Raw genomic sequence first — 25,176 nt, forward strand, 5'->3', positions numbered from 1 at the left:
AGTGTTCCTATTTTTCCACATCCTCTCCAGCATCTGATGTTTCCTGACTTTTTAATGTTTGCCATTCTAACTGGCATGAGATGGTATCTCATTGTGGTTTTGATTTGCATTTCTTTAATGACCAGTGATGATGAGCTTTTTTTCATATGTTTGTTGGCTGTATAAATGTCTTCTTTTGAGAAGTGTCTGTTCATATCCTTTGCCCACTTTTTGATGGGGTTGTTCTTTTTTTTCTTATAAATTTGTTTAATTTCTTTGTAGATTCTGGCTATTAGCCCTTTGTCAGATGGATAGATTGCAAAAATTTTCTCCCATTCTGTAGAGTGCCTGTTCACTCTGATGGTAGTTTCTTTTGCTATGTAGAAGCTCTTTAGTTTAATTAGATCCCATTTGTCAATTTTGGCTTTTGTTGCCATTACTTTTGGTGTTTTAGTCATGAAGTCTTTGCCCCTGCCTATGTCCTGAATGGTATTGCCTAAGTTTTTTTCTAGGGTTTTTATGGTTTTAGATTTTAAAGTTAAGTATTTAATCCATCTTGAATTAATTTTTGTGTGAAGTGTAAGGAAGGGGTCCAGTTTCAGTTTTCTGCATATGGGTAGCCAGTTTTCCCAACACCATTTATTAAATAGGGAATCCTTTCCCCACTGCTTTTTTTGTCAGGTTTGTCAAAGATCAGATGGCTGTAGATGGCTTATTTCTGAGGCCTCTGTTCTGTTCCATTGGACTATATATCTGTTTCGGTACCAGTAGCATGCTGTGGTTACTGTAGCCTTGTAGTATAGATTGAAATCAGGTAGCGTGGTGCCTCTACTTTTGTTCTTTTTGCTTAGGATTGTCTTGGCTATACGGGCTCATTTTTGGTTCCATATGAAATTTTAAGTAGATTTTTCTAATTCTGTGAAGAAAGTTAATGGTATCTTGATGGGGATAGCATTGAATCTATAAATTACTTTGGGCAGTATGGCCATTTTTACGATACTGATTCTTCCTATCCATGAGCATGGAACATTTTTCCATTTGTTTGTTTCCTCTCTTATTTCCTTGAGCAGTGGTTTGTAGTTTCCTTAAAGGGGTCCTTCACTTCCCTTGTAAGTAGTATTCCTAGGTATTTTATTCTCTTTGTAGCAATTGTAAATCAGAGTTCACTCATGATTTGGCTATTACTCGTGTACAGGAATGCTTGTGATTTTTACACATTGATTTTGTAGCCAGAGACTTTGCTGAAGTTGCTTATCAGCTTGAGGAGGTTTGGGGCTGAGATGATGGGGTTTTCTAAATGTACATTTAACCCATTTACACTTAAGATTAATATTGTTATGTGTGAATTTGATCCTGTTTTTATGATGCTACCTGGTTATTTTGCCCATTAGTTGATGCAGTTTCTTCATAGTGTCGATGGTGTTTATAATTTGGTATGTTTTTGCAGTGGCTGATACTGGTTTTTCCTCTCCATGTTTAGTGCTTCCTTCAGGAACTGTTGTAACGCAGGCCTGGTGATAACAACATCTCTTAGCATTTGCTTATCTGTAAAGGATTTTATTTCTGCTTTGCTTATGAAGCTTAGTTTGGCTGGATGTGAAATTCTGGGTTGAAAATCCTTTTCATAAAGAATGTTGAATATTGGCCCCCACTCTCTTCTGGCTTGTAGGGTTTCTGCAGAGAGATCCGCTGTTAGTCTGATGGGCTTCCCTTTGTGGGTAACCTGACCTTTCTGTGGGTAACCTGACCCTTAACCTTTTTTCCTTCATTTCAACCTTGCTGAATCTGATTGATGATTATTGTGTCTTGGGGTTGCTCTTCTCAAGGAGTATCTTTGTGGTGGTCTCTGTATTTCCTGAGTTTGAATGTGGGCCTGTCTTGCTAGGTTGGGGAAGTTCTCCTGGATAACATCCTGAAGAGTGTTTTCCAATTTGCTCCCATTCTTCTTGTCACTTTCAGGTACACCAGTCAAACGTAGGTTTGGTCTTTTCACATAGTCCCATATTTCTTGGAGGCTTTTCCTTCCTTTTTCATTCCTTTTTCACTCTTTTCTTCTCTAATCTTGTCTTCATGCTTTATTTCATTAAGTTGATCTTCAGTCTCTAATATCCTTTCTTCTGCCTGATCGATTTGGCTGTTGATACTTGTGTATGCTTCATGAAGTTTTCGTGCCATGTTTTTCAGCTCCATCAGGTCATTTATGTTCTTCTCTAACCTGGTTATTCTCGTTAGCAATTCTTCTAACTTTTTTTCAAGGTTCTTAGCTTCCTTGTATTGGGTTAGAACATGCTCCTTTAGCTCGGAGGAATTTATTACCTACCTTCTGAAGCCTACTTGTCAATTCATCAAACTCATTCTCCATCCAGTTTTGTTCCCTTGCTGGCGAGGAGTTGTGATCCTTTGGAGGAGAAGAGGCATTCTGGTTTTTGGAATTTTCAGCCTTTTTGCGCTGGTTTTCCCTCATCTTCATGGATTTATCTACCTTTGGTCTTTGATGTTGGTGACCTTCGGATGGGGTTTCCAAGTGGAAGTCCTTTTGTTGATGTTGATGCTATTCCTTTCTGTTTGTTAGTTTTCCTTCTAACAGTCCCCTCTTCTGCAGGTCTGCTGCAGTTAGTTTGCTGGGGGCCCACTCCAGACCCTGTTTGCAAGGTTGCAGAACAGCAAAGGATTGTTGCCTCTTTCTTCCTCTGGAAGCTTCGTCCCAGAGGGGCACCCACCAGATGCCAGCCAGAGTTCTCCTGTATGAGGTGTCTGTTGACCCCTGCTGGGAAGTGTCTCCCAGTCAGGAGGCATGGAGTCAGGGACCCACTTGAGAAGGCAAGTCTGTCCCTTAGCAGAGCATGAACACTGTGCTGGGAGATCCCCTGCTCTCTTCAGAGCCAGCAGGCAGGGACGTTTGAGTCTGCTTAAGCAGCGCACACAGCTGCGCCTTTCCCCAGGTGCTCTGTCCCAGGGAGATGGGGGTTTTATCTATATGCCCCTGACTGGGGCTGAACAGTTGATAATCTTATTGAGCGTCACTTATATGTAACAAGTAGCTTTTTTCTTACTACTTTCAGCATTGCCTTTAGGCTTTTAATATTTGATTATATGGTGTCTTTGTAAGGATCTCTTTCGACTTGTCCTACTTGGAATTCATTGAGCTTCTTGGATGTATTCCAATTCATGCCTTTCAGCCAGTTTGGGGAGTTTTTGCCCACTGTCGTATCAAATAATATTTGTCTCTTTCTCTCTGTTTTCTTTCTGAGTCTCCCATCATTCCTATATTGGTGTGCCTAAAGAAGTATTTTAGGCTCTTTTCACTCTTCTGTATTGTTTTTAATTTTTTCTCCTCTAATTTTTTCACCTCTGACTCAGTATTTTCAAATGCATTATCTTCAAATTTGCAGATTTGCCTGCCTCCTCAAATCTGTTTTTAAACCACTCTAGTGAAGTTTTCAACTTGGTCATTCTATTTTTTTCAGCTCCATAGTTTCTTTTGGAGTCCTCCTTCATTTCCCTTTGTTGATAGGCTCATTTTGCCCGTTTTCCTGATTCACATTAGTTTTTTGTGCCTTTTGTTCTTTCAGCGTAGGATAGTTGTCTTTTTCTAGTAAGTCCAGTGTGTCTAGTAAGTCCAGTGTTTTCCTCTGGGAAAGTTTGTCAGTTTATTTTGCTTCTTTGAATGGGCCAGGGTTTTCTTCTTTTTTATATGTCTTTGTTCTTTTGTTGAAAATTAGATATTTGAGAAAGTGGCCACCTCTTCCAATCTTTGCAGACTGACTCTGTACTAGGGAAATCTTCAAAAGATTGACTGGGTATGTTCTGTGTCTGGAAACTGAAGATCATCTTAGATCTTTTCTGAACATGTTGTCTTGCCTGGACCTGTGTGTGGCTTTTTTCAATTCCCCATGGCTTCTATTCAATGTCTTTATTATTATTATTATTATTATTATTATTGTTCCTCTGTCACCCAGGCTAAAGTGCAGTGCCTTGATCACAGTTCACTGCCGCCTCCGACTCCCGAGCTCAAGAGCTCCTTTTGCCTCAGCCTCCCAAGTAGCAGGGACTACAGGCATGTGCGCCATCATGCCCAGCTAATTTTTAATTTTTTTTTTTTTTTTTTTTTTTAGAGATGAGGTCTTGCTACATTGCCCAGGCTGGTCTAGAACTGAGCTTAAGTGGTCCTCCTGCCTCAGCCTCCCAAAATGCTTGGATTACAGGCATGAGCCACTGTATCCAGCCAGTATTGCCTGTTTTTGATTTGCAGTTCCTTAATAACCGCTGATGTGTGTATTTTTATGTACTTGTTTGTCATTTGTGTATCTTCCCTGGAGAAAGGTCTATTCAAATTCTTCACTTATTTTTTGATTGGTTGTTTGCCTTTTTCTTGAGTTGTAAAAAATCTTTATATATTCTAGATAGTAGATCCTTATTGATACATGATTTGTAGCTATTCCTCCCATTCTGTAGATTTTCTTTTTCTTGCTATCCTTTGATGCACAACAGTTTTTAATTTTGATGAAGTCCAATTTATTATTTTCCTCGAATTGTTACTTGTGCTCTTGGTGTTAGCATGAGTTTGTATTTTTTTTTATTAACTGCTGAATACTAATTAATATATAGTTACAGAAAAACAGATCGTTTTCCTATGTAGATGCTTGGAAATGTTTTTATGTAAGGACATTAACAAGCTACATGCCTTTGAGTAAGTCCAACTGTGGTTGCCCCAATTTTATTTTATTTTTATTTCTTATAGAGATAGGGTCTTGCTTTGTTGCCCATGCTGAAGTTGAACCGGACTCAGGCTATCCTGTCTAGGCCATCTAAGTAGCTGGGACTACAGGTGTGTGCCTCTGTGCCTGGCTGTCACTCCATTATATGAAGAGAGACGCACAAACTGATGGATGAGATCCCTGATGGATGATCTCCCTGATGGATGAGATCCATCTGATGATCTTTTTTTTTTTCTTTAATTGTTTGAGATAGGGTCTTCCTCTGTTACAGTGGCAGATCATAGCTAACTGCAGCCTTGAACTCCTAGGCTCAATCAGTCCTCCCTCCTCAGTCTCCCAGGTAGCTGGGACTACAGGCACATGCCACTATGCCTGGCTAATTTTTTATGTTTTGTAGAGCTGGGGTCTTACTGTGTTGCCCAGGCTAGTCTTGAACTCCTGGGCTCAAATGATCCTCCTGCCTTGGTCTCCCACTGCACTGGGATTGCAGGCATGAGCCACCTCACACTTGGCCTGATAATCCTAGATTTTATGATTCTCTTAACTGCTAATAGTAAATCACATACTCCTTCATCCTGAGTTTAGCCACATTTTCCTGGCAGTCTTGAAAATTGCACTGTATATAATTTTTTAAAAATTAACTGCCCTATTTGAGATGTATATGACGATACTTAGTTTCTGAAGCCTTGGGTTCAGTGTCCTCATACCAGTTCTGTATAGGAGTGTTTGTCTCCTCACACCTTCCTCATCATTGAGCATGCCCTTAAAAACGGAACCAAAATGTTGCTAAATTGCTAGATGAAAAGAATACTTGTTTAACTTAACATTCTTTTCATTACTAGGTAGGTTGAGGACTTTTCAAGTGTTTTTAGCCTCTTTTGTTTTCCTTATTCAGTGAGTTTTCTTTGTTTTGCCATTTTGTCTGTGTGGCCTTGGTGTATATTTCATCTTGTATGAGGTTTTTAGCAATTTTAATAATTTGTCATATTTTTGTCAGATCTTTGCCCTACTTTTTTTGTTTGTTTTTGTTTCTGAGTTTTCTTCTTTTAAGTAAGAAGCTTTAAATTGTTACATGGTCAGTGATACACTTTTCCATTTTGGACTCCTTTACGTGGATAGTGAAAGTCCTCCCCATTCAGAAGTCAGATGCAGGTATGTGTTAATTTAATTCTCTTTTGTGCTCATTTACCATTTAACTCGTCGACCATCTGATTTATTTGTTTTCTTTTTATTGAATTTTGAGCATTCTTTATATTTTCTGGGTGCAAATCAGCGATAGCATTTTCAGATATTTTCTTCCAATGTGGGACTTTCCTTTTCATTCTCTTAACGGTGTTTTCTGAAGAGCAGAAGTTCTTAATTTTGATTGTTTAATTTACACATTTTAAAGATCTGTATTGTGCTTCTCGTATTGTATCTTAAGAATTCTTTGCCTAAGTTAAGGTCACAAAGATTTTCTTCTCTTCTAAAAGTTTTACAGTTTTATATTCAAGTTTGTGATCCATTTTGAGTTTGTTCTTGTGATTGGTACATGGTATGTACTTTTCTTATGGGCCAACCAATTTAATTGTAAAAGATTTAAATAAATGATTTTGCATAAGAAAATAACACAGAGTTCTCACCCTTCATGGTGTGTTAAAGAGGAAGGAATGTTCTCCTCTTCATAGATGCAAGACAGTACACCCTGCAAATTCTGCTGTCATTGCTATCAAAATTGCTTTCAAAACACTTAATAACGAAAATGCAGTAGTGTGCATAAATATCTTTTGTCTGCTTTGTAAATCTTAAAATGGAGCTTGTTTCTAGGTGAAATGTACATTGAATATTCTTGGAGTACATAAAAATCAGCCCTTGTATCAGTTGGCCTAAAAAGTGAATCTTATTTTCTTTCTCTTCAAAAACTAATACTGATAAATGTGTTCCTTCTGGGTAGGAGGTTGTATTTTTTTAATCCGGGAAGGATGAATTTAGATATCATTGAGATATGGAAAAGCTTTAATTTAAAAAATATTATATTTAATTTCACTGTATAAAGTTTTAAATTAACAATACTTCACATTAAAATATTTTCAAAGGTAAATACTTGAAAACCAACTGTCAGTTTGACCATCTTTTTATAGCTTATTAGTTTTTTAAACTGAATTTTAATGGAGACTCAGGCTGACAAAAGTCAAAATGATATGGAGACCTCCAAAGCACTGCTTTGTATGCCTGAAAGGCACCTACTCAAGGAGAAGCCAGCAGCAACTCAGCAGGGTTTATTTTTATTAGTATAGCTTAGCTGGGATAGAGCAAAGCTGGATTTCAGCCAAGTGTGGTTCTGCAAACAGCTCTGTCCTCCGGACTATCATTTCTCTTCTGGGCTTACAGGCTCAGATACCCGGTTGGTCAGACACTAAAGCTGAAGCCTTGGCACCTATGATAATGTATCTGAACCTTCCTTAGGTGAGAGAGTTGGGTTCTCAAGCCGCATGCCCCTGAAGTGATGGTAGCATTAAAACTAGGCTAAAGTCTGGACTTGTTCTGTCAGTTTGGAAGATTCCATTCACTTAAGGAAGGAAAAATTCCCCTCCACCCCGGTTTTTCTTTCTTTCTCTTTTAGAGACAGGGTCTCGCTGACACCCTGACTGCAGTGTAGTGGTACGATCATGGCTGACTGCATGCAGCCTCTAACTCGTGGGCTCAACCGATCTTCCCATTTTAGCTTCATGAGTAGCTGGGACTACAGGCACCCGCCACCACAACCCGGCTACTTTTTCTTATGTTTTTTTGGCAGAGATGGGGTCTCACCATGTTGCCTAGGCTGGTCTCAGACCCCTGGGCTCAAGTGATCTTCCTGCCTCGGCCTCCCAGAGTGTTGGGATTACAGGTATGAACCACCATGCCTGGCTTAAATTGTCTTTCTTAATTTGCCTTTTTTCGTTTTACTCTTTTTAAATTGTGCTAAGATACATATAGAATCTACCGTCTTAGCCATTTTTAAATGTATGGTTCAGTAGTGTTAAGCATATTTAAATTCCAGAACTCTTTTCATCTTGGAAACCTGAAACTCTGTATCCATTAAACAGTAACTCCACGTTTCTCCCTCCCCTCAGCATCTGGCAGCCACCATTCTGCTTTCTGTCTCCAGGAATTCAACCACTCTAGGTACCTGTTAGAAGTAGAATCATACAGTTCTTGGTTTTATGGAGACTGGCTTATTATTTAGCATAATGTCTTCAAGGTTCATCCATGTGGTGGCGTGTGTCATAATTTCCTTCCTTTTTAATGCTGAATAATATTCAATTATATGTATGTATCACATTTTGTTTGTCCATTTATCCATCGATGGATACTTGGATTGCTTCCACTTTTTGGCTCTTGTGAATAATGCTGCCATGAACAAGGGAAAGGATATAACATTTTTCTTAATCTTCTTAACACTTTGATGCCCTCTACTGTTACTACTAAGCACTAGTAGATATATTAATACTGTTGGTAATATTTGGAATTCTGGCATTTACAGTTTCCTTGGTGTTCCACAAAGCCCTATGAGTTCCACTAAGCCCTATGAGTTCCACTGTGCGTGTTCCCTGAACAAGTTTGAGATCCAGTCTGTAGATGGGAAGTTTCTTACCAGCACTTAGATTCCCAGATTCTCTGGGAATGCTGGAGGTCAGGCACACTAGACCCCTGTTCCCGCAGGGCAGTGATCAGCTGGAGCGGAGGAGTGGCCTCCTTTCCTGGATGTATGTGTTCAGCCCACCAGTCAGCACCATCCCGTATTTTCCTACAACTGACCTACTGCCCTGTTGCCCACCCGCTTGGCCCCAAAGCCTGTTGAGTTTGCATAATCTATTTCAGAGAAAAGCTCTCAGGTAATCTGTATGGCTTATAAGGGAAACCTGCAGTCCTTTCTGAACGGGGAGCTGTGAATATGACTGCTTTGTAGATAGATGTCCTAGAATTCTGGGTGAAAATTCTTAATTCCCCTCCTGTAGGAATGTCACAGAGTGTACCTTTTTGACTTAGTATTTTCCTAGTAAAATACACCTTTCTTAAGAAAATGACACAAAGTCAGATGCATGTAAATGCTTTCAGCCAGGGTTTATTGTTCATCTGCTTTAGGCTGGGCCCTGTGTTAGGTGCCCTGGGGTTCCTTTCTAGTACCTGTGTTCTTAGGGAGTTGAATCCTGGTCCCCCACATGACTTTTGATGATACTCACACTGTTAATTCCAGTAAAGACAGAGTAGACAAACAGAAACTGTGCATGAAAGTTAGGAATAGCATAAAGTTGTCGATTTTTAAAAAGTATTGTAAATAATGAAATGGTCTTTTCACTTTCAGATGAGAATTTTCCCTTTTTTTTGGTTCACTAGATTGTAGTTATCCTAATTGTGTAGAAGTTCAACTAATGTAAATATCCAATGATTGAGAAATTTTGTATTTTTGTTGTTTTCAGTTACTTGCTGTAGTGTTCTTTTTGGTGAGTCTTACGATTGGCATTATTGTAATAGAATGGAACACAAACTTTGAAAAAAAAAAAAAAGTCTGTTGCATTTTGTCTAGACTGTGCAGCTACCCAGTGGATCACTGCTGAATGGAACAGGAAAGTGACAGATCCTTGGGCCTAATGTATTGCTATGTTGTGGAACTGGTCATTCGTTAGAAGAGGTCCCTGTGTATCCTTTCTATCAGGTCCTTCTCAAATAAATCTTGCTGCCTTTGTTGCATCTGTTAAACAAATTAGTTTGTTGCATTGAGGACACTTGAATATTTTACGGAGTTTTTTTTTTTTTTTTGCCAAATCCTGAAGCTTGTGACTATCTGAAACTCTTCTAATATGCTTTGAAGGATCGAGCCCATCATACCCCAGGCATGCACACTGTTTTTTTGAAAGTGTGCTCTTTCCTTTTGTTCCTAATCAGTAATTACAGCCCCCTAATGGTACCTCTGGAGCAGATGCAGAAGTCAAAGATGCAGAAGGAGGAATTAGCTAGGCGGACACAGGTTCGCAGCAGGGGTGGGGCTGGACACAGTACCACGGGGACTAATGCAGTTGCCGCTGGAAGCAGTTTATTCCTATCACCAGCACTCTCCATTCCTTATATGTATTTCCACTACATCCCTAAATGGGGTGCTCCTCCTCCTTTAAACCATTTATGTTAAAAGAAGCTTCTGGGCCAGCAGGGCTTTTTCATTTTTGTTGAATGGTGAGAAGTTCAAAAGAAAAAGACTGAAGTTGACACACTGTCCCTCTCAGTGCCTCAGTGGCTATTATGTAACTACAACATAGGCACACTTTCATAAGTATTGTCTGTGTTTCTCTAGTCTGGGTGTTTTCCTTGTGTATTAGTTCTGAGTTCTGAGTGCTAAACAACAACAAAAGGTGTCTTTGAAAAGATAAGGTGGCAAACATTGTTTAACATACCGCCTAGAGAAAAGTTTTAATATTTTCCCCAAGAACGATGTCAGAGTTAGGCTTTGCTAGTGCTGCCCTACATGTGGCTGGTAAAAAAATTGTTAGTTGAACTCTACTTCTGTAAGTGTTATTCTTATGTGTCCCTTGCAGTGATTTTATTAGGTGGTGGGAAAGTGTTTGTATTAACCCTTCAGCATCACTGAACTTGGGGTGTTATGCCCAGACTGTTTGTTCCCCAAAGAAGACCACCAGAGTCCAGAGTCAAAGCCANATGCCCAGACTGTTTGTTCCCCAAAGAAGACCACCAGAGTCCAGAGTCAAAGCCAAGCGGCAAGGATCTTTACTACAAGTTGGAACCTGGTCCCTCCTTTACACAGTATACAAGAGGGCCCCGAACAATGTGAGCGTTTGCTTTTTATAGGCCGAAAGTTGCAGGGGAACAAAGAAATTCTTTTGGCTCCCGTGCTTTCAGTAACCTTGAACGGCTGTCCCCTTATCGGAGACTTTCCAGGTGGTGTTTGTACTGGGCTCAGGGAGTTGGAGAGATATATGGTGGTATGTGGTGGGATGGGAGGATGGGATGTGTTTGTACCAGGCTCAGGGAGTTTCGAGCCCGGGGGCTGAGGAATGTGCCCAGCTCCTTTCAGGGGTATCCCATTTCTGTATTTATGTTATACTTCCTTTGAACCATTATTTTCTAATTATTTTTAATCAAGAAGCATTAAAATAATGATGAAAGTAAATAGATTAAGGATTACCAATTTCTTAAATGGAACCTGACTAAATGTAAAATTAAGTCAATACACCCATACAGAGAATTCCAAGAAGCTAAGTAGCTTTTGAATACACAGCTCTGTGTATGCTAGCACAGTGGTCAAAGTGTGAGATGGAGGACCCTGAGACCCTTTCACGGGTCCATGAGGGCAAATGTAATGTCATAATACTACTAAGATGTTATTTGCCCTTTTTGCTGTGTTGATATTTGCACTCATTGTGCAAAAGCCAAAGTGAGAAAACTGCTGACCTTTAGCATGAATCCAGGTGGTAGCAGCAAACTATATTAGTAGTCATTGCATTATTCACCTCCATGCACTCAATTTACAAAGAAAGTGTCAATTTCATATAAGAATGTTCTGATGAAACAGTAAAAATTATTAAATCTCAACTGTTAAGGACATCTTTTTAATATATTGCATGATGAAATGGGAAGTACATGTAAAACATTTCTGCATAACCATACTTTGTGTAGTGATCATCTGGTTAGCTGAAGGAAAAGATCCTGTGTATAGTGAGACTATGTTCCAGGGCTAGAAAGAACCGCAAAGAAATCTTGAACTGCACTGTTTGTTGTTGGTATATATTGGTGGCGTCAGTTTGGCACTATTTTGTATTTATTGTAGATAGAGCACCACATGGATAAGTATATTAAAAATTCTGGGGATCGAGGGTTTTCCTTGTGGTGGAACAGCGATGCTAATGTGAGATGAGGGAGCAGAGGAAGAAGCCTCCGTGTTGGATTTGAATTCAAGGTGTCAGCATGAACTTGTGATTTACCTATTTAAAATATCCTTGCTCTGTCCAAAGAGCCTACAAGCAATGATATTTCATTAACCGAGGTACACCACGTTCTCCGATCTTGGTTTTTAAATGCCATTTCCCAGTGAAAGGTTTCAGGGTTCCTTGGAGAAATGGCTGATTTGAGGTCTGGGACAGGAAACATACAAGGTTAGCTTGCCATGTTCGTTGCGTCAGAAAGCAAGGAGGTGTTGAAAGACCCCTAGTACCATGTCAGAAGGACAGAGGATGACTTAAAGGAGCTCCCAATGGCCAAATTTGGGACAGTCAGAAAGAATTATGAGAGTATGGATTATAACACATTGAATAATACTTTTAAAAAATCCATGGATGTACATGGTTGAAGAAAAGGGGGAGAGTGAGAGAAACACTATGTTATACAAGAATGCCAGATACTTTATGAAGGAGAGAGAAAAATCTGAAAATTTCTCTTTTGCAGTTCCTAATGTAATAATTGATTCAGGGGTGCACTGGCTCACGCCTGTAATCCCAGCAGTTTGGGAGGCTGAGGTGAGAGGATCACTTGAGGCAAGGAATTTGAGACCAGCCTGGGTAACACAGACCCTGTCTTTATTAAAATAAAAAATAATTTTAAAAAAAGCACTGTCAATGATTGCTGAAACTATTGAGCGAGATGTTATCAGGGAGGATATTCACAGAATCTCAAGTATCACTCTGCATAGTCCTTATTAGTGACAAAGAAGAAAAGGTGTTTGTTGTTGTTGTTGTTTTAAAGCAAAGAACAAATCAGGCCAATTCCGCCATAGCTTATTGACCAAACAGCAACACCACTAAAAAAAGAGACAGCCAGACCTTACGTGCTTTCCAAAGGAAGAGCACAGCACTTCCTACAAAATAGTCTTGGCAAAAGCAAGCAAACTAGAAGTGAGCCTCCAGATTCAACTCCCAAATTGTAAATCCAGATGAGTCTGTTAAATGCCACCTTGGGGCTGCAAAAAAATAAAACTTCAGACTTGGATAAACTCCACAGTCAAATGACCCAGTTTCTTCAAAAATAAACTGCAAGAGAAAAAAAGATAAAGGAGTGAAGAGAAGGGGGGATGTAAGAGCCATGTTGCTCAGTGTGTGAACCTTATTTGGATCACGATGCAGATAAACTAAGTTTTTAAAAAATGAGGCAGAAGAACTGTGAATACAGACTGCACATTTGATGATGATACAGAGTGACATGATACTATGTCTACAGTTGCTTCACAATAATTTGGAAGAAGGGGAGTTGGGTCGGGATGCGGGGGAAGCATAGTTAGCCTTCGGCAGATAGCTACTGGGAGGATCAATGTGTGCTCATTAAAATATCTTCCTGTCTACTTTTGAAATACCTTTGCAAGGTTTTATAATGAAAAATTAAAAATTAATTAATAGTGGGATAACTTGATATTTTGTGCCCCCTTATGCAATGCATTGACGAGTACATGTCACCTATGTAGAATGGTGCCAAAAATACATAACCTGAATCTAATCATGAGGAAACACTCAGATAAGCTCAGAATACATGACATTCTACAAGGCAGTTGTCATGGTCTATCTAAAAAAAAAAGTGTTGTGAAAAGCAACAAAAAACAGTGTCACAAAAATCAAATAGAATGCAAAACCTTGCTTGAGTGGATCTTATTGTCTCCAAAAAGTTATAAAAGACATTTTGGGAACAGTTGCAGGTATTAAAATATAGAATTACAGTAAATTGTACTATTAATGTTAATTATTTTTGGTGCAATTATGGTTTTGTGGTTCTATGGGAGAATGTCCTTATCCGTGGGAGATACATGCTGAATTATATGAGGGCCAATCAATACAATGTCTGCAAATTACTTTAATGTGGGTATATATGGATTAGGTTGGCTCATATTAAATTGCTGTTTTCCTAAGTTAAAAACAGCCAAATATCAGCAAATGCCCATGGTTCAACCTCATATTTATTGAAACAGAGAAAAAAAGCAAATGCAGTGACAAATAATGGGTCTAGATAAAGAATCGACAGGTGTTTGTACTATTTGTTCACCTTTCTGTGTGTTTGAACTTTTTTTAAAACTAAGAATTGGGAGAAAATAGTCAACTTACAAAAATGAACTCCAGCAGATACATATTTGTGGATTAAGTGTGCTGACACTGTTCCCTCTGGGATCACTTATCCCCTAATAGCATTTGAATTCTGTTAGAATTAATCCCCAACTACTTACGTTGACTTACAATATAGAAAAGAAGGAAAACTACTTATTTCATTGTATGAACTTTCTACTTTCTGAATCAGCCTATGACAAAGAAGAAAAAATAAATAGTGTAGCTGAACACTAAAAAAAGAGCTTAATAATATTTTATGGTATCTTTTTTATGTAGATGACATTTAAAGATGCATCCACTGTAGGAGAAAAAAGAGATCATTGGTTCTCAGAAACAAGTTTTCTTTTTGTCAAGAGATCAAAAATGGCTTCTCTCTGGCCTGGTTTTAACATTCTCTGTAAAACAGGGTATATCTAGAATTTTAAGTTTTATCTCCCCCACCCCCCTTACACCTTATTTTCCCATGAGTTCTTAGCTGAATGAAGCGTGTTTTGCTCAGGGTTACTGGGGACTTCTGGGCAACCGTGGCAGTTGGATGAAGTAATGAGATCTCTTACTCCCCTCCAGAAAATGTCCCTAAGTGATTAGCAAGAGCCCCTGGTTTAATCCTGCCTCTTTTGAATCCAAAACAGATCCCTAAAGAAGTGGCTGACATCTTTAACGCCCCCAGTGATGATGAAGAGTTTGTCGGCTTCCGAGATGATGTTCCCATGGAAACCGTCTCGTCAGAGGAGAGCTGCGATAGTTTTGACTCACTGGAGTCAGGGAAACAGGTACGGATGATTCCTTCCAAGTAGGTGTGTTCATCTGGAGGCCTGAATCTTGGTTTGGATGTTCTTTTATTTGAACATGGTGTGAGATTGGTGAGATCAGTTCATTGTCTAGCATTTTATTTTAGAAACATTATATCTTCCTGTTTTAAAAAACTGGTGAGAGAACCTAGTTCACTTTGTTGTGCTAATCCTTCCCTGTACCATAATTCTTTTTTTTTTAAATGGACTTCACGTGATCCAAGTGCATGTTCTTGGCTGCCTTGGGGCTGTAACCTGCGGCGAGGCTGTGTTCAGTCTTCCCACAGAGGCGAGGCTGCGGCGAGGCATGAGGGATCGTGTGGTTACGGGGAGACAATTGCACCTCTGTGGTCCTGTGGTGCAATTCTGTTGGCATGTCACTCTTGGGATTGCTGGGGAGAGCCTTATTCTTGCGTTAATTACTTTGATCTCTAGCACACACAAGTTAGTTCTCTGAGAGGTGTAGATTCCTGGAGGGTCACATTGTGTCCTGTAGTAGAATGGCCAATCAAAATCTCTACCCTTCAGTGGCATTTTCTTCTGAGTTCCTTGCAGCACTCAGAATTCCTCATTCTCCCTTGACCACGGGCCTCTCCAAAACGGCAGCAAATTAAATCCACCTTGCCTCCACTGGGCAAGTACAGGAAGGGGAGCAGTTAATTATATGTAAGTGAAGTGCCTGCTTAATTATGCGGGCCGCTGTAAGTTCTGGCCTGGGTGGGAGCTGTGCTTTCTGAGATCGCTGGGGGCTCCCTGGTCTGTGCTGTCCTCATCTCATTTGGCATCTCCACAGCAGTTGACCCCACCAGCCACCTCCTTCTAGCCCCCTGAGTTTCTTCCTCTCTGTTACACCTTTTTCTCTATTATTATTTTCTTTCTTTCCAAGATGGAGTATCACTTTGTCACTCAGGCTTGAGTGCAGTGGCGTGATCTCAGCTCACTGCAACTTCCACCTCCCAGGTTCAAGCAATTCTCCCAGCCTCAGCCTCCCGAGTAGCTGGGATTACAGGCTCCCGCCACCATGCCTGGCTTCTTTTTGTATTTTTTTTTTTTTTTTTTTTTTAGTAGAGAAGGGGTTTTGCCATGTTGACCAGGCTGGTCTTGAGCTCCCGACCTCAGGTGATCTGCCCGCCTCGGCCTCCTAAAGTGCTGGAATTACAGGCGAGAGCCACCGCACCCGGCCTGCTCTTTGTTACTATCGCTTGTTGTCCCTGTCCCTGTCCCTAAATGCGAATATTCTCTAAGGTTTTGTCTTCAATCTTCTCACTTAGTGAACTTGTCTGTTGTCCTGCTTTGAGCTGTTACTGTATTGTTTTGTGGAGCTTGTCTTCTCTCTGCAGCCCCAGGTGGTTTCTGACTACCAGTTGGACTGGTCCTGGTTGCTAAGGGAGATCCGAAGCTCACTTCTCCTTACCTTGGTTGTCTTTCTGGCTTCCCCCTTTCCCCATCTGGTTCTCCATCTTTTGTTGTTCTTGGCCTTCCTTCGCCTCCTCCATCTCCTTGACTCCCATCCAGGAGTTGATGAAACTTCTGCTGTGTTCCTGGTGTCCATCCTTCCCTTCCCTCTGCAGCTGCCGTAGCCCTCGTAGCTCTTACCTGAATGCTCATCCCTTCTTACTAGGATCTGTTATAGGATTGAGCTGTGGTCAGCTCCTCCCTTACTCAGCCCTCCATCTGAGCACAGTCAGGCAGTGGGGAGAGCAGAGCCTGTTGGATCCACCTTGAGGAGCATTTGAGCAGGGCAGAACATGTCTAAAGGGCCGAGCACAGAGCCTGGCAGGCACCGGGCATTAAGAAACAGAACAGCTGCTTCTGCTGCTATGATGACTACTTTTGTAGTCAGGCGTGTTCTCTCCGGTGAGGACAGTGTGCCAACTGCTTTTCATACAAATATTGCATTTAATCCACAGAACTCCCTGGGAAGCTGCAGGTGCTGTTACTATCCCCATTTTGCAAGTGATGAAACTGAAGTTCAGGAAGGTGTAATGACTTGCCCAAGGCCCCACATCTGGGAAGTCCCAAGCTGGGATGTTCCAAATCCAGGGCCACCACTTCTCAGCCTCTTACCCCCTGGGTCTCTTTTCTACCTGCTATGCTGCAGGACGCAGGAACTGAATTGACATGCTCATTATCACTGTTCTGCCCTTTCTGCCCACTGGTCCATGCTGTCCTTCCTGCCTATCTGTGCTGTCACCATTTTTCTAGCCTCTACTGTGGCTCACATCCAGTTATGCTACTTCTTCCATGAAGTCTTACTGGATTTTCTTTCCCTCCATGTGCCATATTGCTTGTGTATCCCTTAGAGCACTGACCCTCACCAGGGTTAGTCGTGGACCTATCTGCCTCCCTGTTAGATTGTAAACTCCTGGAAGAAGGGGGGACCTCATACTTGAATGGTGCTTTGTAGCTTCCCTGGCTCTGACTTTTCGTCCCCATGTATTGTTCCTTTCCTCTCATTTCAGGCATCCAACACTGCACGTGACTGTATACAGTGAGCACGGGGGTGGTTGTTTGCTGGGTGCAGTTGAAATGGGGTGTTTGGCTGTCTGGTTCAACAGGCCATTGCTCTGTAGTGTGTTTCTTCATGTCACATGGACTTCAAAATAAGTTTATCCACCTATGTTAGCTTCTCCTCTGATGTGTTACTTGCTTATTGTCCTGATCATGGTAGATGACCAAGGCCCATAGCATAGTGCCCAGTATTGATTTTGAGGGAGAATGAACCAGTGCCAGAGAGCAATTAGCAGTGCAAGGGTTTCTAACTCAGAATGCAGTGGAGCAGTGTGGAGTGGAGGTTGGCATCATACAGACCCACATGAAAAACAGTGTTTACACACTTTGGAGTAAGGAAACTAAAGCATAGGCCTCAGTTCAGGACAACGGTAAGTTGTTTTTCTCTATCAGGACTGACCATCAAAGATGGTGATCTCTCCCAGGATGCCCATTGCCCTGTGAGGCCAGCACACAAGATCAAAATAGCCAGAAAAACTGGAAGATGGGAACTCACTGCTTCAAGGCTTGCCCTGTTCTCTTCAGGCCCTAGGCAGGGGCTTTAGGTAGTTGATGAAATTTACACACAGAAATACCGCCCTAAATTAGCCTGCAGGGGCTGGCCCAAGGCTCTGTGAGCCAGATGTTTCTTGCACTGAGAGGCCTCAGGTGCATGGTGGGTTTCCTTAGCAGCAGCTGTGTACCATTCTTCCTTAATAATCAAGCCCTGGCTGCTTCTCTACCCTGACCCCACACACTCATGATCCATTTTAACCAATAGAGAGAAGCTGTGCGAACTTGCACACAGTATGTGTATGCTAACCCTGGTCTCCCTTAAACACGATTTGAATTTCACTTTAAAGAAACTTCCCTTTTGTGTGTGCAATTTTTTTTTTCAAGCAGCTGCACTACAGCTATCAACAAAGGAACAAAGTAATTTAGCTCTGAGCAAACTCACTCCAATTACCCATAATAATTCATAGGAGACATTTTTAAGCTTACAGAATGCTAGATGTAGGCATTTCTTTGTGTGCCCCTGTAAGTTTTTCCACTTGTCTATCTATTTTTCCCCAGAGATATATGAGCCCAAAGAAGTATATAATTAAAATCAGGGAAAGGCAGGGGTTAGATACAGATTCTCAGCCAAGTGTGGTGTTACAAGGGGTCATTGCTATATCAGGGATGGAGGGAAGAGACGTCAGAGGAAACTGGGGACAGACTCGAACACTGATGAGGCGTGGCGGGCTTACAGGAGGCTGGTCTCATGGGTCTCCCTTTGGTCTGCAGTTTATTTCCTCTTTCTTTCAAGCATACTTTTAAGAGAGCTGAGTTTCCTTCTTTGCCCTATTTCAAAAGCAAGAAAAAGTATTAGAAAATGCCTTTTCTTAAAGAGTCACATTGCATCTTTCCTTCTGCTCACTTGCCACCTAACCATGGTTGTTCACCTCTCACCTCCTGCAGGAGAGAAATTCCTGGGGGTGACCTTGGGTGAGCTTTCCATCAGGCCGCCGTGGTGTCTGCTCACGGAGCAAGTCTAGGCTCTCTGGTGTTGGGCAGTGAGGGCTGGGAGAGGCCTCAGCCTTTTCCTACAGAGAAACTCGCGGTTGGTGAATGGGAGGCATGCTCACCCACTTGGAGGAGACTCCGGCTTTGAAAGGCTGTTGGAAAGGGAAGCCAGCATGTGGGAGGGAGCCAGGTTTTCTCCTCATGTCTTCTTTCCGTGTGTTTTGGTTCTGTGTGAAAGCAGACGTGTCTGGTTGCCAGCTTTGGCAGGAGAAGCTGAATTCCATGAGCACTTACCAGTCACATTAGAAGCTGATTGAGACTACACCCAATTTTTAAAAATTGTCTGATTTGTAGGTCTGAATTTTGTAAGCTTTCGAAAATGTGTATATATATAATTTATATATGTATGTGGGTTTTTTTGAGAGAGGGTCTCGCTCTGTCACCCAGGCTGGAGTGACAGTGGTGTAATCTCGGCTGCAACCCAGGCTGGAGTGCGCTGGTGTGCAGCTCACTGCTGCCTCGACCTCCCAGGGTTGGGTAATCCTCCCACCTTTGCCTCCCAAGTAACTGGGACTACAGGTACACGCCACCAGACCCCAGCTAATTTTTGTATTTTTTGCAGAGACGAGATCTCACTATGTTGCTCAGGCTTGAACTCCTGAGTTCAAGTGATCTGCCTGCCTCGGTCTCCCAATCTGCTGGGATTATAGGGTGAGCCACTGCACCCGGCCAGTGTTTGTTTTTTGTTTTTTGTTTTTTTTTTTATTGTGGTAAAATACACATAACATGAAATATACCATTTCAGCTGTTTTTGATGTGTACAGTTCAGTGCGTTAAGTACATTCACATTGTTGTCCGTCCATTTTCGTCATCTCCATCAGAAACTCTGCACCCGTTCAGTAGCTCCTCATTCTACCCTTCCCTGGTAACCTCTATTCTACTTTCCGTCTCTGATGTACGTGTGTCTTTAATTTAGCAGGATGTGCGCTTTCATTCCAAATACTTCACGGAAGAGCTAAGAAGAATTTTTATAGAGGACACTGACTCAGAGACTGAGGATTTTGCAGGATTTACGCAGAGTGATCTGAATGGAAAGACTAATCCAGAAGTAATGGTAATAATTACAACAGGAAGGGATGTGGGTGGTAATGTTTTTAATCCTGTTTCTGAATTAGAGTTTTACTTTCAAGAAGTCACTTCACAAGTGAAAAGATTTTACTTTTTCTTACATATTTCTTATAAGCAATTCACATAACCTAAAAAAATTGCTCCTGGAAGGCTAATCCCTGGTCCACCAGTCCATTATTCTCTTAGAGAAAATCCATTACTTTTCCCCTCCTGCCTGTGGGGTCTGGGGATGTGTCCCAGGCATCCTTTATTGTCCTTCTCAAAGAATTTCTCTCTCTTGGCCAGGCGCGGTGGTTCATGCCTGTAATCCCAGCACTTTGGGAGGCCGAGCTGACCAATATGGTGAAACCCCGTCTCTACTCAAAATACAAAAATTAGCCAGGCATGGTGGTGGGCACCTGTAATTCAAGCTACTCAGGAGGCTGAGGCAGGAGGATTACTTGAACCCGGGAGGCAGAGGTTGCAGTGAGCTAAGATTGAGCCACTGCACTCCAGCCTGGGTGACAGAGTGAGACTCCATCTCAAAAAAAAAAAAAAAAAAAAAGAAAACATTATCTCAAGAGTTTCTTAAACCTCTTTTATCTAAAAGTTTATCTTAGAGTGACAACTTCCTTGAGATACTTTCTTACTGTATGTGAAGTGACAGTTTTTGGTTTGAAGTTAATTTGGCAAAAATGTGGCTGTGGTACAAGCTGGGTGTTCCCCATGCATTGTGGATTTGGATTTGTCATGCTTTTTAGTGTTAAAGATGACCCAGGCCTGCCTGGATTCTGGAGGGAAGTCTACTCTCAGCACTTCCTATGAACAGACTTGTGAGTTGATTTGTTTTATCCTGCACAGTTAGGCTAGTTTACTGCCCACTCGTGTTTGAATCTGAAGGTAACTTTAAGGCACAGCCTTCGGATTTAAGTGCAGAAATGTTTTCTGCTAAAAACAGCATACATTAAGTGCAGAAATGTTTTCTGCTAAAAACAGCATACATTTATGCAAAAAATAAACATGCTACAGTATGAAGATGGAACGTAGAGTTTAAGCCTCTTCACAGTCAGAAGCTGCTAAGGACTAAGTTTTGGCAGAGACTCTGTAGAGGTTAAATAAGCTGTGACTCCTAGGCCTGCCTCATCCTTCACCTGTCCTGGGAGAGAATGTAGAGCATAAAAGCCCGCATGGTAGGCTGCTTTGTTTGATAGTGATTTTTTGCTATGAGTAGCAACATAGAGCTGTGCCAGCCTGGAGGCCCCAGGTCTCCTTTGGCTTTCTTTGCAGAAGCTGTTTGTGTGGCAGTTCATCAGTTCTGGCCAGCAAGTCCCCAGTTTCTTGCCAGCACGATATTAAAATCCTTCTAAAACCCTAATGGGCATCATTTGTTAGCGACGTACTTATTTTCTGTTCTTTAGTGAAGTGATGTCTGGTTATTTGAAGCATTTGTGTTTCTAGTGAGAGAAAGTGAATTACCCCAGAAGTCTTCCCTCCCACCTGCCCCCAAGTCTGTGGACTGTGATGTGTTACGTAGATCATGATATAGCTTACAGTTCAGCACAGGCCCCTGCAAATTTTATTTTAGAATCCAGTGACAAGAAAAGCATTGTTGCCTCCCAGCCCAGCCCCCTGCCCACCCCTGTGGGAACTGGCGAGCCTATCTTTCTTGATAATGGGATATTGCTGTAACCTTGGTTTCCAGGGGCCTGCTGGCCGGATGCGAAATAGCCACATCGACGTGCTAGACTTGTGCTCTTCTCTCGGGTCTGATTCTGGGCTGCTGTGGACCATTTGTTCTTTCCTTCCTTCAGGCCTCTGTAGTGAGCCGTTCTACATCTGGTAAAGAGAGGCCTGCAGATGATGAGGATGGTAGATAAATGGATCAAAACTGAAGTTCTTCCCTGACAGTGTCCCCTAAAATTGGGTTCCTTTGCCGTACACCATTTTGAATTCTGAAGCTATTAATATGGAAAGTTCAGGGTATTAAAAAAAATAGGTAAATCAGTGCCGTATAGTATTATTTCTCACTTGGCTTGGTGTGGATATACTAGGGTTGGCAGTTATCTGCATTTTTTTTTCTCCTTCTGTCTTATTTCTAACTTTAGTCCAATGAGAATTCGGGGTTGGTGGTGGTCACTGGGGAAGAAGCAGAGTCCCTGAACTGATCCTGGGCCCATATTGGTGCCATTCCACGCTCTTCGTAGATTTTCAGAATTCCCAGATAATGGTTCCCAAAGTTTTCTAACTTGTGGTCGTGGAAGGATGCCCAGAAGATGTCCTGGATCTCACATACTTAAACCTGTCTCGGTACCACTAAGAGTCCCGTCACATCTAAGCCGTCACCTAGGTGATGTAACCCTGTTACTGCCTTCCATATTTACTGTGTTCTCACTTGTAAAACGGAGCAATGTTTGAATGCTGGAGACCTCTACCATGTGGAATTTGAACACGTCAGGTGAGGATTTATGGAGTTGACTGAGTGGTGTTTTGCTACAACCTGTCGAGCTTCCTGACCTGGTTTCACCTCATGGCTCTGTGAGGGTTCCAGGGAAAGGAAAGGTGCCCCTTGACTGAGGACCCAGTGGCAGGTCATCTGCCTGTCCTGGGTCACTGCCCTGAGGTGCAGTCAGCTCTCCCGCCCTGTTAGTCAGGAGTCTGGTTCCTGCTATTTAGAGGAGACCAGTCAGCATTTTCCCCCCATAGCACCCTTTCCTGTCTGAAGATCACGTCTGTCAGGCATACCCTTTTTTGTGACTGTCTCTCCTCTTGCTGGCGCTCCTTGGTCGTCCCTCGGTGGAGGAGCCCACCCTGTCAGTGTTTCGCTTACAGCCCTCATGCTCCCAATGAAACCCAGTTCTGTCATGGGTATGACAGTGCACTGTTCGGTAGTAGGTTGCCTGCTCTTTGATTTTATTCATCAACCAATTTCTTGGACATTTAAAGGAAATTCAGAGGGAACTCATAATATGAAGGGAAAGCTTTTCATTTTTCATGTTTTTTCTCATATGCTGTCAGAGTTGTTTTAAATGCCTGTCTTTTTTGTGGGTCTGTAACAGTGTCTTTGTGCTTTTTCTTGCTCTTATTTTATTAGGTCGTGGAGTCAGATTTGAGTGATGATGGCAAAGCATCTTTGGTGAGTGAGGAAAAGGAAGATGAAGAAGAAGATAAGGCTACCCCAAGAAGAAGCAGGTCTAGAAGAAGTAGTATTGGTCTTCGAGTAGCCTTTCAGTTCCCCACCAAGAAGCTGGCCAACAAACCAGATAAAAACAGTTCTTCCGAGCAGTTGTTTTCTAGCTCACGCTTACAGAATGAGAAAGAAACAGTTCTTGGAAGAAAGAAAGGCCGTAGACAGGTGATGCAAAGGGAAGAGTCTACCTCTGAGTCTGAGGACGACTCTCGGGATGAGAGCCAGGAGAGTTCGGATGCTCTGCTGAAAAGGACCATGAACATCAAGGAGAACAAAGCCATGGTGAGGCTTCACGGAGGGCACCCTGGGAGTTGGCATCAGGCTCTGGCAGCAGTTGCTGGGCTCCCAGAACCACTTTGAACCACTTTGCTTCTATAGTTGCTGCTGTTGCTTTGGCTTCTGTCAGGAAAATGTACTCTGGGTATTGTGTATCCTTTTTCTTTTCCAGAACCCAGAGCGACTGTTACATGATCAGCTCTGGTTTGGGAACAGAAAGAGATTCCCCAGGACCATTTTTAGCCCTTACACGGTGCCATCATGCTGCTTACTGTTGACCAAGCTAAGTTCTAAGTATATAGTTGTGTTGGGGATGACAGGGGCTGAACAACTGGCCTGTTCCCAGCAGAGTAAAGCAGGGGAAGTGGGATGTCACCAAGTCCACTGAGGAGCTACGAGGAGCAGGTTGGGCAGGTAGCTTTTCACCATGGAACCACTCTTCTGTGGTGACCGGCCCTGGTTCTGAGACTTCTCAAGGAATGGAAGAAGTCTAGGAATTAAAACAACCTCAACAGTGTTAATTCACTCTAAAATGTCTTCATTAGAACAATGAATGGAACAAGGTGAAATCTTTGTTACATATATTTGGTTTTTCTATATGTAATCAGTTACTGTTAATCTGATCATTGTAGAGAATCATTGTTTGCTTCACAATTGCTTATCTACAGAGTTTTTTTTTTTTTTAATAGTTCTACCACTTATAATCACGTTTAGCATTTTTGTGTTTTTTTAATCTTTTCCTTTTAAAAAAATAATGATGTAGTGATACTGTATATGCAAGCTTATATGTCTAATATAAATCACTTACAAAAATGGAATGCCTACTTTCGGGTTATTTTTATCCTAAGAAACATTTTTACTTAGCTAAGGGAAATTTTCAGCACTGTATCCATCTACATCTTTAAAGTAAGAGCTATTTTCTTTATGATTTTTTTGGTGGCACTCATATAATTGTATAAACTAAAATGAATCCTAATTAAATTCTCTGGCATATTAATGCCTATTATTTGGTGTTATTAGTTGTTCACTTAGGAATATCTTCATAAATTACTTTGATAATTTATTTAAAGAATCAGATTTTTGGAGCTCTAACCATCGAAATAATCTTAATTGAGCTTTTTCTTTTTTGAACATCCTGAAACTTGAGACTCACATGTGCAAAATGAATTGTCCCAGGGTCACGCTGCCTTGGATTAGCCTCCGAGTCAGGATCGGAACCTCATGCTCCAGCTCTTGATCATTCCAGGACTGTTTTCCTGGTGTTGTGTTGTCCTTATATATAAGGAATAGGCTAGTGTTCATTCATATGAATGATGACATCAGCATCTCAGGTCTGGAGATAAAATCTTTACATGTGAGGTGAAAAGTATAACTGTTGCGGGTTATGTAAACTATTCAAGTTAGGTTTCTTATGATAGCAAAATGGAAGACTTGAGATAGGTGTTGGATGACCTAACCCTGGAGCACTATTTATGTAAGATCCTTTCTTATGTTCTGAACTTCAGCTTGCCCAGTTATTGGCGGAATTGAACTCAATGCCAGATTTCTTCCCAGTACGAACCCCGACCTCAGCTTCTGTAAGTAGAACTCCGTATAATTATAGCAATACTGATATATGGTGATCAGCCACCAGATGGCTTTTATTCAAGAGAGTCCCCAGTTGCCTCTGTCTGTGCTCTTGATTTCAGAGGAAGAAAACAGTGAGGCGAGCCTTCTCGGAGGGACAGATCACGCGGCGCATGAATCCAACCCGGAGTGCACGGCCTCCTGAGAAGTTTGCTCTAGAGAACTTCACTGTCTCAGCCGCCAAATTTGCAGAAGAGTTTTACAGCTTCCGAAGAAGGAAGACAATTAGTGGGGTATTTTCTGACTAATACGTGAATTCGTTTTTGTCTGAGCTACCGTTCCTCCAAACGTGAACGCACATCACTGTCACCCCAGGGCTGTTTCTGACCCTGTGGGTCTGCGGCAGCTGAGAACTTGCATTTCTATCTGCTTCCCAGGTGATGCCATTGCTCCCGAGATCATACTTTGAGAAGCAGCCCTGGTCTAAGCTGGAGGTCACA

At 41.7% G+C, this 25,176-nt stretch overlaps 1 protein-coding gene across 3 annotated transcripts in view; it reads left to right on the forward strand.

The window, feature by feature from the left end:
* CDCA7L (cell division cycle associated 7 like) overlaps positions 1-25,176 on the forward strand; it is a 42,823-nt gene that overhangs the window by 13,044 nt on the left and 4,603 nt on the right. The window contains exons 2-6 of one of the 3 annotated variants that reach the window (XM_025380085.1): positions 14,386-14,526; positions 19,517-19,654; positions 22,739-23,116; positions 24,616-24,687; positions 24,799-24,969. In XM_025380085.1, the coding sequence (XP_025235870.1) occupies positions 14,386-14,526; positions 19,517-19,654; positions 22,739-23,116; positions 24,616-24,687; positions 24,799-24,969 (900 nt within the window). The remainder of the gene's footprint in view (positions 1-14,385; positions 14,527-19,516; positions 19,655-22,738; positions 23,117-24,615; positions 24,688-24,798; positions 24,970-25,176) is intronic. The other 2 variants (XM_025380086.1, XM_025380087.1) reach the window with 2 other exon arrangements.

This window comes from Theropithecus gelada, chromosome 3 (assembly GCF_003255815.1).
Source record: "Theropithecus gelada isolate Dixy chromosome 3, Tgel_1.0, whole genome shotgun sequence".
NCBI lineage: Eukaryota > Metazoa > Chordata > Mammalia > Primates > Cercopithecidae > Theropithecus > Theropithecus gelada.